Source organism: Pteropus vampyrus, unplaced genomic scaffold, assembly GCF_000151845.1.
Source record: "Pteropus vampyrus isolate Shadow unplaced genomic scaffold, Pvam_2.0 Scaffold36, whole genome shotgun sequence".
In the NCBI taxonomy this organism is placed as follows: domain Eukaryota; kingdom Metazoa; phylum Chordata; class Mammalia; order Chiroptera; family Pteropodidae; genus Pteropus; species Pteropus vampyrus.
Window position 1 is genome coordinate 6,471,449 of NW_011888817.1, and position 15,298 is coordinate 6,486,746.

Genomic DNA, 15,298 nt, shown 5'->3' on the forward strand with positions numbered 1-15,298 from the left:
CATATTACTAAGCTATCTGACCATGGCTAACAAACCTCTGGAGGCTCAGTTTCCTCATCTGTCAAATGGGGCCATAATGCCTACCTCAAAAGGTTGTGGTGAGAGTTACACGAGATAACATGTATCCTGGACTGTTGTTTGAGTTCAGCAAATTATATCTCTGCCTCTTTCCAGCTTTCCTTCCTTGGAGACTGAGTCACAAAGCTCATGCAATTTCGAATATTTTCCTTTCACGAAATCACTAACTGTATAAAGTCTTGGGAATGATTTAGCTGCTTCTTTGAAGATTCTAAAGGGTTATTGTACATAGGAGAGTAATTCATATTCATCCATTCAAAAATATTTACTGAGGACTCACTACATGATTTAAGGGAGCTCTGACATAGCCTGGTGTAAGCTCAAGTTTCCTTCCTTTGCAAAAGTGGTCAATAACATGTATTCCATTGTTAGAGCAAAGATATGTAGACATGATCACAAGGCTGCATCAAGTTTGAAGATCAGCCCTATAAAGAAGCAGAAACAATGTGTTGAGTTGAGTGGGAAAGAGGACTTCCAGCTGAGCTAAAGAAGCAATGCTTTCAGTAGGCAGTGGCAATTTCAAGCCTTCATTCAGGCTACAAAAATAAATGAAGGCATTGAATGCTGGGTAGGATTTCAGTGGGCAGAGATTTGAAGAGGAAACTACAGGAAGAAAGGCTCCAAGGCGAAACAAGAACCATAGATGTGGCAGGTGATAAGCCTGGAAAGGTAAATTCAGGCAGATCTTGGCAGATATTGACTGTCACTCTAGGAGTTTGACCTTTATTCTGTAACTCATAAGATATCAGTAAATCTTTTTGATCTAAACATTGACATTACAGAGTAGCTTTTTAAAATGAAAGCTGAATCTGACATAGGGTAATTTAGAGGGGAGTTCAATTTAAAAGAAGATTCAGTCACCAAGGACATATTATTGGCAGAACATTGTGCTGGGTGGCATAAGGCAGAAGACAAAAATGTCAAGATGTAGACCCTGCCCTCAAGGAGCTTATAATCAAAAGGGTCAGATAAGACATGTACACAGAAAATTACAATACAAGGTAGAATGTGATAAGTGTTACAAAGGAGACTCAGCTCAAATGCCTGGGATCTCAGCAGAGGGTGAGATTAATTCTTTCTCCTAAGAAGTAGGCAGGAGACTATGTTAGAAGGTCATCTTTGGAACTGGAGGGGACCTTGGAGGTCCAGCCAGGACTCTCTATCCAGAGTTAACAATGATTTTTGAATTGAAAAACAAAACAAAAAATGGACCCCTGAAGAAAAACTGCGAAGGAAGAGGATCTATGGGAAGGGGACAGAAGATTAATTCAGTTTCCAGGTGTTGGGGGCTGGTGGAAGCGACTTACTTTCAAATGGAGAGTTGCATCCAGGAAATGGATGAGATCAGGGAGGGAGAGTATGTCTGGAGAGATGAGGGATAAAAACAGAAACTAGGGGAACGCCCACATTTCAGGCGGTGAGAGAAGAAAGAGGAGTCAGAGAAGGAAGGAGTGGCCAGAGAGATAGGTGAGAAAAGACCTAGTAGAGTGCCTAGGCACAAGTTTCTGGAAAGGGGTGGCAGGGATGTAAGACAGGACCGGAGGCCCCAAGGGAGCAGAAGGGGATTGAGGTTAGACTTAAGTTGCCAACAATATTCCAATGAATGAAGGCTTTTCCAGAGACTCTACAAATAAGGTGGATTCCCTGTGTCTGATACACTTTTAAGGCGGAGCCCTCCCGGAGGCCAGGGGAACAGGACTGTTCCCAGATCTGGCTGGCGTTCAGTTCTATAATTAAAACCACTTCTCTTAACCCTAACTAGTCCCTCCAGGAACTGATAAGGCTGAAGAACGTACTTGGAGGGACTTAACACACGGCTCTCTGGCCCAGCCCAGTGAAGTCCCGTTTCATCATGCAGCTGTAATGATTCTCCGAGCTGTCACTCTCTTCTGGTATTGCCAACGATCTGACTAAACCCTCTTGCAAAAGTTTGCAGCATTCGTCCGGGGCTGACTACAGCTCCCAGAGTTCCCGGGCGCTTCCTGTTGTCGATTGGCTGAGCTCTCGATTCCTGAGGGCGGTGTCGCCACGCCTTCCCAGGAAACAGGCATCTGATTGGCCGCGGCCCTGGGCTTTTGTGTCCCCGCCCTCCCCCAGGGACCGCAACGGGCTGAGAGGCGCTGCTGGTGTCAGATCCCGGCGAGCGCTGGCAGTTCCGCGGCGGGGATGCTGAGAAGCGCTGAGTCCGCGAGCAGCCCTGGCCACTGCGGACTTCCGAGGCACTCTGGGCCGAGAAAACCCTTGCACCGCGGGTAATCCCAGTCTCCCGAGGCCATTCACCGCTCCAGAAGCCAGACGAGAGGAGAGTCCAGAGAGACAGCGGCCGTTCCTGGATTCTGGGCTTTCTGAGCCTTCTGGAACCCCGGGAGACACCCCGGGGCTCAAGAACCTCCCCAGCGGCCCCCAGTCCCGGCTTCCTGCGTGCGTCCGTCCACAACCCCCTCCGGTGCACGGGTCGTCGGCGAGCGGCGGCCGGGTCCTGGTGCACACCATGATCGTTGCGGACTCCGAGTGCCGCGCGGAGCTTAAGGGCTACCTGCCGTTCGCCCGGGGCGGCGGCGGCGGCGGCCCCCAGGCCGAAGAGGTAAGCAGCGGCCGAGCTACGCCACTTTTACCTTGAACCCCGAGCCACGTCCGAGCTTCGGGCTGGTCTGAGCTCAGTCAGTGCACCGCAGGGGCTCGGAGAAGGGGAGCGGAGCGCGTAAGCCAGCAGTGGGGTTGCATCAACTGGCAGACTCGGCCCTCTCCGACCCCTCCCCCTCTCCCCGGGGCTGTGGAGACCTCCAGGGCTCCCTCGGACTCCTGGCCAATGAGAGGAGAGCCTTCTCGAGGTTTCCTTGGGTTTGGGCTCTGGTAGAGAGAGTCTTCAAGTCCAGGCAAATCCCGGCCGCTGCTGCCGGACCACTCCTCCTCCCCGCCCCCTTCCTCTGGGCTGGGGCTGGCGAGCAGATGACTCTAGGAAGGATACGTCCCGGGCTCCAATCCCCCAGCGCCGGGAATGGGGCACCTGGGACTGGCCAGCGAAGGTGGACCCCGTACCCCGCCCCCACCTGCACCCCAGATTTGGAAGGGGAGTTGCGAGCGCTCCCGGTCCTTGGCTGACTGCCGGATACTCGGCGGCCAAAGCTGGGGGAGAGGAAGAAAACCCTGGCCGCGGCTCCGAAACCAAGCGCCGAGTAGGCTGTGCCCTACCAAGTGGTCTGACGTCCCAGGAGTTTCTTAGGGACTCCGTTTACAGTGAGGCTAGGAATAAAGCTGGGCCTAATCTGACAATTCGCCCCCCCCATCACCCCACCCACGATAATGGATATCTTATCGTTTATTAAGCACCTACTATATGCCAGGCTCGGGTTTTGCCTTTTCTCTGAGATCTCAGGACTAAACTAGAAAATTATGAATTATGCTATAGGCCCATTTTACAGGCTGAAAAAATTGAGGTCCAGGAGGGGCTATGGAGAAGCTTCCTTCGCTAACCCCACAGAGTAGCTCATTCTTTGGCTTGGGTGTCTCCAGGATTTCTGAATGTGCTTGGCACTACAGGGAGTTTTGTTCGTTCCTTTCGTTTCCAGGCCTGGAGAGGGGCGCAAGTGATTACTGGAGTTGAGAGTCAGGGAAGTGCTAGTCCTAAACTGTGACCCTGGGACAATTGCTGGGCTTCTCTAAGCAGCATGGTTTCTGGGGGTCCTACTCAGACAGAGGTGGGTGGTTCGTGTCCTTGGTTTCCTCTTAGCTTGTTTACCTTTCTCCACCATGGTTTAGGAGCCCCACATGGAGAAACAAAACCTGTTCCTGACACTTCTCAGCTGTATGACTTTAACCAAGTCATTCTACTCTTTGAGTCTGTTTCTTTGTGAAAAAAATGGAAATGCAATTAATTCCTCACTAAACGTGGTGGATATGTTCTGTGACCTTAAGGGAAATGATGAATAAGGAGATCAGTCTTACCATAGGCTCATTGATGCAAACAAACAACATTGAAACGATGTTATTTCAGGACTTGCTGTAATATTATTTAAGAGCACCTGGGCCCTAGAGCCAGAAGAACTCCAGGTTCATATCTAGCCTTCCCACTTGCTTGCTGTGTGACCTTGGCCAAGTGATCATTTCTCTGATCCATAACCTCTTCCCATGGAGATTCCATAGTATCTGAGGGATTGTGGGGAGAATTGACTGAGAATACAAGCAAAGGCCAAAGCACAGTGCCTAGAACTTGGTAACTGTGTCAAAATGTTACTAGCTAGCTATTGTTAGAATGTGGCTATCACACATTTCTCTTTTCCCCAGTGTCTCGCAAGGGTGCCCTTGAGTTTGTCCCTCCTGCCTGAGGTGAGAGTTTGTCTATCCCTCTCCGGGACAATGCCTGGGAAATGGTCTGGGCAGGCTCTGAGGTGTATATGGAACCCATATGTCCACAGAGGGGAAAGTGGGTGATATCAGAATCCTTTTTATATGTTCTCTCTCAAGAAAAGAGGACCTTGGGAAGATGTCTGCTTAAAGTGGAATCTTAGAAGACTGTAGGGTGCTGGACTTACAAAGCCTGGTAGCCCAAGGGAAGATCCACATGTACAATTCCTCAACTCCCATCACTTCACCACACATCCTTTCAAGGAGTCAAAGCCTTCAGACGCTTCACTCTAGTATAGGTAGTATGTTTTCCGAGTTCTGTTAGGCTCTGGAATCACTTCCTCAGATATCACTTCCTCAGAGAAGACTTTCCTCCCCCACCAGAAAAGTCCCCTCTGCATACCCTTTTCCAATCTCCCTTCTCTCCCTTGTAGGAGCTTTTATCACAATTATAGTGTAACAGTTGTATAATCAGGAGTTTCTTGTCCATCTCCCTTTCCAGACTAGAAACACTCTGTAGGTCACATCCCCAGTACTGTTCTTAGCACCTAATAAGTGCTTGTAACTATTTGCCCCTGTTGACTTAGCTGACCCTTGTGAACTGTGCAGGCTTTGAAGTCCAACCTGAGCTGTGCCTGTCTGGAACAGGACTCAGAAAGAGCCTCAATGAGCCCTCTCTGAAGAAGGGATAATAAGACCTATTTCCCTACAGGTGGTTGTGAGAAATGAGCCAGATCAGATGTGTAAAGCACTTAGCCTAATGCCCAGCCCATGGTGGGCATACAAGTTTGTGACAGCACTCACATTCCTTCCCCACAAGGGTGGTCAGAGGCTGTTTGGGCTGTGTTCCTCTCAGGTGTAAACCAAGGAACAGATCTGAGTTCTGCAGACCACAGCTGCCCATAGTGTGGAGGCCTGGGAGAGTCTGCTTCTTCCCAGCTGGCAGGTATCTGTAGTTAAGTCCTGGGAGTTGCAGGCTCTAGATAGGATAAAGACTGGCGCTACTCCAAGAGGCTGATTTGATTGGTGGACAGAACCCTTGGAAGCCAAACTGAGCTGAGTTCAAATCTCACATTAGCCACTTGTCAGCTGTTACTTAACCTTTGGAACCTTAATCTTTCCTTAAGTACAAAATAGAGACCCCCCTCCCACCCCAAAACTGATGAAGATTAGATGGAACCTATGCACAAATGCCTGTGCTAATACAAAAATTAACATTTAGTAAGCTCTTAAATTAGGAGCCAGGCACTGATCTCTGAGGTGATTATCCTCTTTACAACTTACTTGAAGCCCTCCTCGCTGAGTGGTCACCCAGAAGGCTGTTGTTCCTGCTGCCCCATGTGATCCTCTCAATTGGAACTATAGGAACAGCCATCATTGATCTTCCCTCCCCATACTATGTTACTTTGGGTAGATCACTTGCCCTCTCTGGTTTCCCTGTCTTCAATTGTAAAGTAGAGGTGGGGATCTTGCCTTTATCAGGTGTGCTGAACCTGCACTGTCTAATATGGTAGCCCTTAGCCACATGTGGCTATTTACATTTTAATAATTTTTCTTTTTTTTTTAAATTTTCCTCTTTTAATGTTGACAACTTTTTAAAAAATTAAAAATTCAGGTTTTTAGTCTCACTAGCCACATTTCAAATGCTCAGCCATTATGGCTAGGAGCTACCATCTTTATTGGGCCATGCAGATATAGAATATCCCATCATTGCAGGAAGTCCTGGTGTACTGCTCTGTGCTAGACACTGGAGTAACAACAGGTAACTAGATCCAGCCTGCACCATCAACAGAAGAAACAACACAGTGTGACAGGTGCTGTGATTTGGGGCGAGTAGATTTCCTGGGGATGTGGGCTGGGGAAGGAGCTTCTCACTCCTGGGGAACCCCAGATGCAAAGCTTTGGGACTGTTGAGCCCTGGAGAAGTTCAGAGAATGGGAATAATTTCTGCAGTTGCAGAAACCTGGTTTGTATCCCAACTCTGCTTCCTCCTTCCTGGCTGAGTGACCAGAATTGACTTGATCTCTCTGAGCCTTAGTCTTCATCTGTGAAATACGAACCTTAGTAGTAGTAGTTCCTGCCTTAAAGTGTATGTAAAATAAGTGCTTAACCAGTGGTAATCAGGGGTATTACCAACCATTGTTATTATTATTATTGACATTTTACCCCAGGGAATAGGGAAGGGTTGATTCGGAGGCTTCATCTCCTGGCAGTGAGACTCTTTCTTGTCTGCTTCCCCTGAAATTCTGAGTGTCAAGGTCAGGGAAGCATTCAGTGTTTTGGAGCTCAGGATTAGAAAGAATCTACTTGGTTTTGCCTTCAGAGCTTTGTACTTTCTGTTCCCTCTGGCTGGAATGCTGGTCCCCTAGATCTTTATAGGCCCTGCTGTCTTCTCATCAACTTATTTAGATATTTGATATTTAGATAATCAACTCAAAGGTTACCACCTCAATGGCTTTCCCTGTCTACTCAGACTAAAATATTGCACATACCCTCACCCCATCACATACTCTCTCATTGCTCTATTTACTTTATATAATCTACGATTTGAAATCCTATTGATCATTTGTGTCTTTCTCCACTAGATTGTAAATTCTGTGAAAACTGAGACTTTATCTTTCCACTCCTGTACTCTTGCTGTCTGCAGTGTAATTGTCAAAAATATTTGTTGAATGAACAGATTAATTTTGTTTCCAAAAGCCCTTAGCAAAGTGCCTTATACTTGAGAAAGTGATCAATAAATGGGGCAAAACAATGGCCCTCTACCCCAGCTGTAAATTATGCTGGGCTCTACCCAATTAAATTAGAATTACTGGAGGTAGGACCTTAGCATTGGTATTTTTTAAAAAGCCTCTCCAAAGGATTCTAAAGTACTGCCTGGGCTGAGAAGCCATTGTTTGAAATAATGAGATAAATAATAACTGACTTGTATTAAGTGCTTGCTGTGATAGTGGTATTGAGGTAGGGGCATTATCTCATTAAATCCTCATCACTACCCCATGAAAGTAGGTACTATTAGCCCCATTATTTGGTGAGGAAACTGAGGCTCACATAGGTAGCAGATGGTGGTGGAGATGTCATTTAAGCCCAAACAATTGTTGTCAAGAGCTCCAATCTTTTACCTGTACTGTATTATCATCATCATTATCAGGACCTAAAATGTTGGTAGATCCAGACCTATCACTTAAAAGACCCACAGGTATTAGTTCCTTCCCTTGACAGCACCTGGGGCAGATTTTAAGGGAGAAGGGGCAAATTTTAAGGGAGAAGGGACTCCCAAGGCTGTTCTGTGTACCTTACTAGCACCCTGATGGGCCCTTACTGTCCCCCCACCCCCAAACCCCAGTTCTACCCTACCCTTCCCTACCCCACCTGGCTGTGGTTTTCTCTCTGCCCACAGGTTCCCTGAGGGGGAGGCCCTCTTTGTAGAGTCAGCAATTCTTATCTCCCACACAGAGCCGTCAGGCTTTTTCTCTTTGGTGAGGGAGGAGGGAAGCTGAGACAGGGAGTGCTTGGGGCTTGTGGTTTCTATGCTGGACTTGGACCAGCCTGGCCAGGTAGCTCCCAAAAGTGTGGGCTGAAAGGGGCCTAAGCAATCAGCCCAACTACCTTTTTTGGGGGGCGGGGTGGGTCCAAGTTTAAGGCGCAGAGAATCTAGGTTACTTTTTCAGAGTCACATAGCAAGTTAGTGGCAAAGTTGTTATTCACACCCAGGACTTCCAGGTTTCATTGTTCTTTCCTTTGTGGACTTTCAGAGCTGGAGAGCTCTGCCTCCCCCTAGGGGTTTCTGGCCATCTGAGAAGGGAGGTTCAATTATAATTTTTAATCCCTGGACACCTGGGTTCATTGGTACTAAGTCTGGATTTTAATAAGTTGAGAAGAATTAGGGGGACACTATCTCTGTCCATTGGGGGCATAATTCCGCTTTGGGTAAACTCTTTCCAAGGCCAGTGCTGAGAGCCCCCCAAACATAGTTATCAAAACAAATGAATAAATAAAACATCTTCCCTGAACTTCACCTCTAGGAATGGGAGCAGATTTAGTGAGTGCATAACTGGTGGTTTCCAAAGAGGCTCCAATACGTACACATCAGAATAACTGCTACTGGCTGCCTTGTGCGCCCTGCCCTGGCTCCCTTGATGCCTCTGCTTTCTCTTCATTCTTCATTCACAGGCTAGGCGAGTGTGAATGAACTGGCCCTGCTCACCACGAAATGTGATCTGGTGGTAGGGACACCTAAATCAGACCATTAGAAAACAGTGTTTTCAGAAGCAAAAGCCCCGGGAATTGTGGAGTCACAGATGAAGGTCCAAAGAAGGTTCCAAAGCCCTGAAAGACTATGAGTTAACTCTGCAAAAGGAGTGACAGGCAGGAGGGCCATGGACCTGAATTGCTAATTTTATCTCTAAGGCTATGGGGAGGTAGAAGCAGGGTTTTAAAGCCAGGTAGTCAGATTTGCATTTGAGAAGGTTTTTATTCTGGCCACTGAAAGTTTGCTCTCCAGAAACCACAAGGGTCTTTTACTCACTAAATCTGCTCCTAGTCCTGGAGGTGGAGCTACGGGGGATGTTTTATTTATTCATTTGTTTTGTTGATTTGGTAGAGGATGGATAGGAGAGGGCGGGGAGACCATAGGTGAACCAGTGGGTTGCAGTCCAGACCAGAGATGGTGGTGATGGCAGGAGGGATGAAAAAAAATGACAATTTGAGAGAGACTGCATCATAGGAATCTAGGGTACTTGGTAAACACAGCTTCAGGATGTACATGAGGAGGTTCCTTGTATAGATGCTCCAGAGCTGCCAAGAAGGTGGCCTCCTGGAGTTGTGCAACATGGTGGCTGTGTATTTCCCTTCCCTAGGCCCCTCTCTTGCTTATTATCCCCTCTCCACCTACCAAACAGGTGTATAACTCCCACCAGGCTCCTCCTTGCAGGCTGCATGAGAAAGGGAGTTTTAAAAGCTTAGCATGGCTCCTCGAGGAGGAGAAAACTGGAGAGATAACTATCCTTTTAGTCTTCCTTTTTACCTCCAACTAACCATGATCGTGTTTCCTTCTAGGAGCCGAGTGAAAGCCGGGTTCGGCGAGGCCCTCGGGGACCCAGCGCCTTCATCCCAGTGGAGGAGGTAAGCTTGGAAGGGTTTAGCAACTGCTGGTCCTGGGAAGAAAGGACATGGACATTGGGTGGGTGGGGATCTTTTCCTGCCTCTTGAAATAGCAGCTTGGAACTACCCCTTCAGGTAGTCCTGACTCACTTAATCTGCAAAACAGCTCTGTGAAGCAGGCATGACAACCCCATTTTGCTGGGAAGAAACAGGCTCAAAGAGATAAAGTGATGATAACAGCTAGGTAATGAACAAACTTTTGATTCCCAGAAGGAGGCCTGCTTTAACTTAAGAAGATAGAACTATCTGTGTTTATCTTCTCATCCGACTGTGCATATATTAAAATTTTTTTTCTACTTCAAAAGCAATATATATTCATTATTTTAGAATTTCCAATGTTTCAGAAAGCTCTAGTCTCTTGTAATCCCACCCTCCACAGATGTAATCAGTGGTACTTAACCATTTGCCACTGCTTTCTGGACTTTTTTTCATACAGAGCCAAGGTCATAGTTTACATGTTTTTATTTTTTATTTATTTTTTTAGGGGGGGGTGGAATTGTTAAGTTTTGTTTTGTTTATAACAGAGATCTCTTTCATCTTCTGAGTCAGATCATTCATTTTTGTTTAGCAGATACCTATTTAATGATTAATCTGTGTCAGGCACTGTTCTAGGCTCTGGGGTAGCCTAGAGAACAAGACAGACCAAAATCTTTGCCTTGGTGGAGCTGACATTCCAGGGTGGAGTGGGTGTGGTGGTGGGATGCCTTCGTAGCTCACTGCAGAAAAATAAAGAAATAAGTTTCCTTCTTTTTCTTTGGCCTTCAGGGAACAAAGACAAATGTTTTGTTTCCTGGTCCTCTTTGCTGTCCTAAATGTGTAAGCCAAGTAGTTAATGAGCTGTTAACAAATGTCTAACTCCCTAGTTCCCTCCACCCCTTGTAAATGGAAAGCAAACAACCACCCACAGATTATTCATGTCTGTAGCCCAGAGTTTTAAGATCAAGTATTGTTCTTACATTTTATTTTTTCATTTAGAAATAATCACTCCTCTTTTATAATAAAAGAAAGAAATAGGTTTTGAGGTTAATCTGGATTTGAATCCTGCTTGTGTCATTTACTGAATCTGTAACCTTGAGCAAGGAGTGAAACCTCTCTGGGCCTTGATTTCCTCATCTGTCGATGGGGGAAAAATAGTATTCACCTCACAAGATAACTGGGAAAATTCAATGAGATAATGCAGGGCAAGCTCCAGACTCAGCCCTGGCGTAGAGAAAGCACTCAGAAAACGTGAACTGTTTTGCACCCACCTTCCATGTCTGTATGGATTTGCACTGTTAGAATGGAAGCTTCATAAAGGCAGGAGAAACTACACTCTAATATCTGTGCCTGACTTTTCCTGTCCAAAAATTGAGAAAATAGAATTCTAATTTCATAATTGTGAGGATTAAATGAGTAAATATAAAGTGCTTAAAAAAATAAAAGCAGAAAAGAAGTGCTTGTACAGTGCTTGGCACATAGTGAGCTGTATCAGATTTGGCTATTATTATATAAGGTGTCTAATTAAAGTTCGTTTAATCACTTAGTAAAATATCTTTTCCTCCCCTATTCTGTTTTTTTTGGACATGATGGTGGTTTTCAGTTTCTTGCGTTTATAATCCCACTGCAATGAATACGTTGGTCTCTTTGGTGGGGAGGCCAGAGGGAACCCATCCTCTCCTCACCTTTTTTTGGCAGGTCCTTCAGGAGGGAGCTGAGAGCCTTGAGCAGCACCTGGGGCTGGACGCACTGATGTCCTCGGGGCGGGTGGACAACCTGGCAGTGGTGATGGGCCTGCACCCTGACTACCTTAGCAGATTCTGGCGCCTACACTACCTGCTGCTGCATACAGATGGGCCCCTGGCCAGTTCCTGGCGCCACTACATTGCCATCATGGTGAGCTTGCAGGAGTGGCCACATGGGAGGGTTCAGCCCACAGATCTCTTTGCTGGGGACTTCCTGAACTGACCATAGCCAAGGAAGAGAAACAGAAGAAAGCCCTAGCTTTATCTGACCATCCACAGAACTTTAGGTTTTGAAGAGAGGCATCTTTAGTGCCTGCTTTACAGATTGGGAAACTGAGGCATAAAGAAGTAGATGACCTGCCCAAGGTAGGACAACAAATTAGTGGCAGACCTAGGCTTAGAACCTAAAAGCAGCAGTGAGCCCTTGATGTCACCTTCCATGGGGTACCCATCCTGAGCAAGGCACAGAAAGAATAGGGTGACATAGACTCTGTCTACCACCTCCACAGGCTGCTGCCCGCCACCAGTGTTCCTACCTGGTGGGTTCCCACGTGGCTGAGTTTGTGCAGAGTGGCGGTGACACTGAGTGGCTGCTTGGACTCCATCGTGCCCCCGAGAAGCTGCGCAAGCTCAGTGAGATCAACAAGTTGCTGGCACATCGGCCGTGGCTCATCACCAAGGAGCACATCCAGGTGCAGTGGGCAGAGGGCAGGTCCCTGAGGGAGCACAGGGACCAGGCTGGGGCATGGCAGGCAGCCCAGGAGCAGGCACTGAACAAGACTGATCTTTTCTCTCCAGGCCTTGCTGAAGACGGGCGAACACAGCTGGTCCCTTGCCGAGCTCATCCAGGCCCTAGTCCTGCTCACCCACTGTCACTCACTGGCCTCCTTCGTGTTTGGCTGTGGCATCCTCCCTGAGGGGGACCCAGAGGGCAGCCCTGCCCCCCAGGCACCTTCACCCCCCAGCGAGCAAAGCAGCCCCCCCAGCAGGGATTCACTGAACAACTCTGGGGTAAGTCACTGGCCTGGTCTTTGTGAGAAAGAAGCTGGCATGGCCCCTCATCCTTGGGTGGAAGCCGCTGCTTCCCTGTCTCACACTCAGAGGCCTTAGAAAAGTTACTTGACTTCGAGGCTCATTTCCTCATCTGTGAAATAAGAATAAAGACCCTACTTCATCGTGGGTTGTGAGGGTTAAATGAAATAGCCCCATAGGCTTAAAGTCTCCTGGTTTTTAGCACTTTGAGAACACAAAATTTGCCTCTTATTTTATAAATGGCCTTGTTTTAATATAAAAAATACAGATACTTTAAAATCCCTTACCTCTGAGGAAAGTTGATCTCAGAGAAGACATGTCTATTCTGTAGCTTCATAAACTTCAGTTGGGGAAGCACGGACCATGCGAGCTGCCCATTCAGGAAGGCTTGGCATGTGGGAAAGATCCGTGGAGTTTCCCAGGGGAGGGGGCAGCCGAAGGAGGAAGAGGAGTTGGTCATCAATGGGTCCCCTGTCCAGGGCTTTGAGGCTGCCCAAGACGTGGAGGCTTTGATGGAACGCATGAGGCAGCTGCAGGAGAGCCTGTTGCGGGACGAGGGAGCATCCCAAGAGGAGATGGAAAGCCGCTTTGAGCTGGAGAAATCGGAGAGCCTACTGGTAACCCCCTCAGGTACGTGATTATAGGTGTCCAGGTTCCAGGGGCTGCCTCCTTCTTATGCCATCTCTGCTGAGGAGAAGACATCTTCATGTACTGTACCTCTTGTATTTTTGGGGTCAGATCTGGGTTTGAATCTGGCTTGTTAGCCTCTTTGGCTTTGTGACCACTGATAAGTCACTTCCTGCCTCAAGGCCTCAGTCTCCTCCCACATGAAGAATTGATATGTAGGGTAAATGGAACAAGAGAAGCAAAGCTTTTAGCACAGAGCCTGGCCTAGGGTAAGCGCTCTAAAGAACTGCTATTGTTAGGATTGCTGTTGTTATTACCAGGTCCATGGGCCTGATTTACCTCTTCCCCCTGTGCCTGGCTCAGGCTGGAGTCCTCATTCCACTCACTGTATTGAGGGGCTTTCTCTGACCCTCCACTCTGCATCGCCCAGCCCCCTATTAATGGTTAATCAGGGCTCCGTGCCTTGGCCTCATTACGACCTCTTTCTGACATCCTCAGCTGACATCCTGGAGCCCTCACCACATCCGGACATGTTGTGCTTTGTAGAAGACCCCACTTTCGGATATGTGGACTTCACCCGACGAGGGACTCAGGCACCCCCTACTTTCCGTGCTCAGGTAGGCTCTCCCCGCTAGTCTTGGCATTGCTCCAGATTTACAGTTAAGGGGTGGATGATTTGAATGGTTAGAAGTGGGCATATTCTCTCCCTCTAGAGGGAAATGGGAGACCCTGGATCATGAAGGGCCCCATATGTGCCCTAGGCTAGGGGATGCTGATCACAGGAAGAAGATCACCACCAAAGCACATCCCCCTCAGCTTCTCAGGCCCAGACCAAGCTGTGGGTTCGATGGGTGGGTGGTGAAAGGGCATTATGGAGAGCCAAGGTGTGCTCCAGAGGATGTCATCTCTCTGGCCAGGCTTGGGCCCCAAAGAGTCCACACTCTGACCGCGTCCCATGTTTCTCAGGATTATACCTGGGAAGACCATGGCTACTCACTGATTCAGCGGCTCTACCCCGAGGGTGGACAGCTACTGGACGAGAAGTTCCAGACGGCCTATAGCCTCACCTACAACACCATTGCCATGCACAGCGGAGTGGACACTTCCGTGCTCCGCAGGGCCATCTGGAACTACATCCACTGCGTCTTTGGCATCAGGTGAGCACATGTCCCCTCATCCAGGGTGTGTGTGCACTGCGAGTCCTCACTCTGAGCTCACAGTTGTTTCCTTTTCCTCTTTTTTTTTTTTCCTTTCTTCCTGCCTATACTGTTTTTTAAAGCAAATTTATTTCTTTGCTGTTTATAAAATATATGTGATCACTCTTTGAACCTCGTAAATGAAACTCTTTAATCTCGCCCCCTAGAGATAAATATATATATGTAAATATATAGTTAGAGAATTATTAATGCTTGCATTTCCATTCCAAGTAGCAGTTCTTCTCTCATAATAAATAAGGACAACATAAATGCCCATCAGTAGGGGACTTTAGATAATGATGTATCCATTCTATCCATTCAGTGAAATATTATGCAGCTATTAAAAATTACAATAATGTTTTATTCATATTGCCATGGAAAATGTTCAAAATGTATTGAAAGAAAAGAAGGCTGGTCCAGAATTTTCTTTTTCCTTTTTTTTTTTTTAACTAAAAATGTGTACATACATGGAAAATGTGTGGAAGGCTGTACACTAAATTATTATTTAATAATGGGTTTCTCAGTAGAGTATGTGATGAATTATATTTTCATCTTGTTACTAAGTATTTTCTGGTTTGTTTTTTTTTGAGTAGGTTTTTATAAATTGTTGAAATCATACTAAGTATATTCTGCAAGTTGCTTTTTTTTCCTCTAATATTCTACTGCCTCTCTTGTCAGTATAAATAGATCTTTTATGCTTTTTTAACCACTGAATCCACTGCATAGTTTTCTGTTTTAGATGTAGTGTAATTATTCTACCATTTCTCTAGTATTAAATAAATTTAGGTAGTTTGCAGTTTTTCACTATTACAACTCTTATACCTAAATCCTCATGGATAAACCATCATTGTGAAATTGCTTTTCAAGGATATACGCAGAACGATTATTTTTTTTTATTTCAAAAGAGTCTTTGATAACATTGTGAGAAATTTAAAGAATTAAGGAAAAAACAACTTCCCAAAATTCTGCTCTACAACCATATCCACATCCTACGACATTTTTCTCTATTGCTTTTTTCTTTATCTAGTTGCTTTTGTATAGCTGAAATTATAATGATTATTTTATTTAAAAACCATATATATATGTTTGATGTCTGTAAAGAGGAACAGCTTGATTTTTAGTAAATTTAGAAAACAA

At 46.5% G+C, this 15,298-nt stretch overlaps 1 protein-coding gene across 1 annotated transcript in view; it reads left to right on the top strand.

The window, feature by feature from the left end:
* Window positions 1-2,157: 2,157 nt before the first annotated feature.
* Window positions 2,158-15,298, top strand: part of SESN2 (sestrin 2) — a 15,339-nt gene continuing 2,198 nt past the window's right edge. Inside the window, exons 1-8 of the mRNA XM_011357732.2 lie at window positions 2,158-2,662; window positions 9,481-9,546; window positions 11,260-11,457; window positions 11,816-11,998; window positions 12,105-12,317; window positions 12,818-12,968; window positions 13,464-13,582; window positions 13,932-14,122. Coding sequence (XP_011356034.1) covers window positions 2,570-2,662; window positions 9,481-9,546; window positions 11,260-11,457; window positions 11,816-11,998; window positions 12,105-12,317; window positions 12,818-12,968; window positions 13,464-13,582; window positions 13,932-14,122 — 1,214 coding nt within the window. The 5' untranslated portion in view covers window positions 2,158-2,569. The remainder of the gene's footprint in view (window positions 2,663-9,480; window positions 9,547-11,259; window positions 11,458-11,815; window positions 11,999-12,104; window positions 12,318-12,817; window positions 12,969-13,463; window positions 13,583-13,931; window positions 14,123-15,298) is intronic.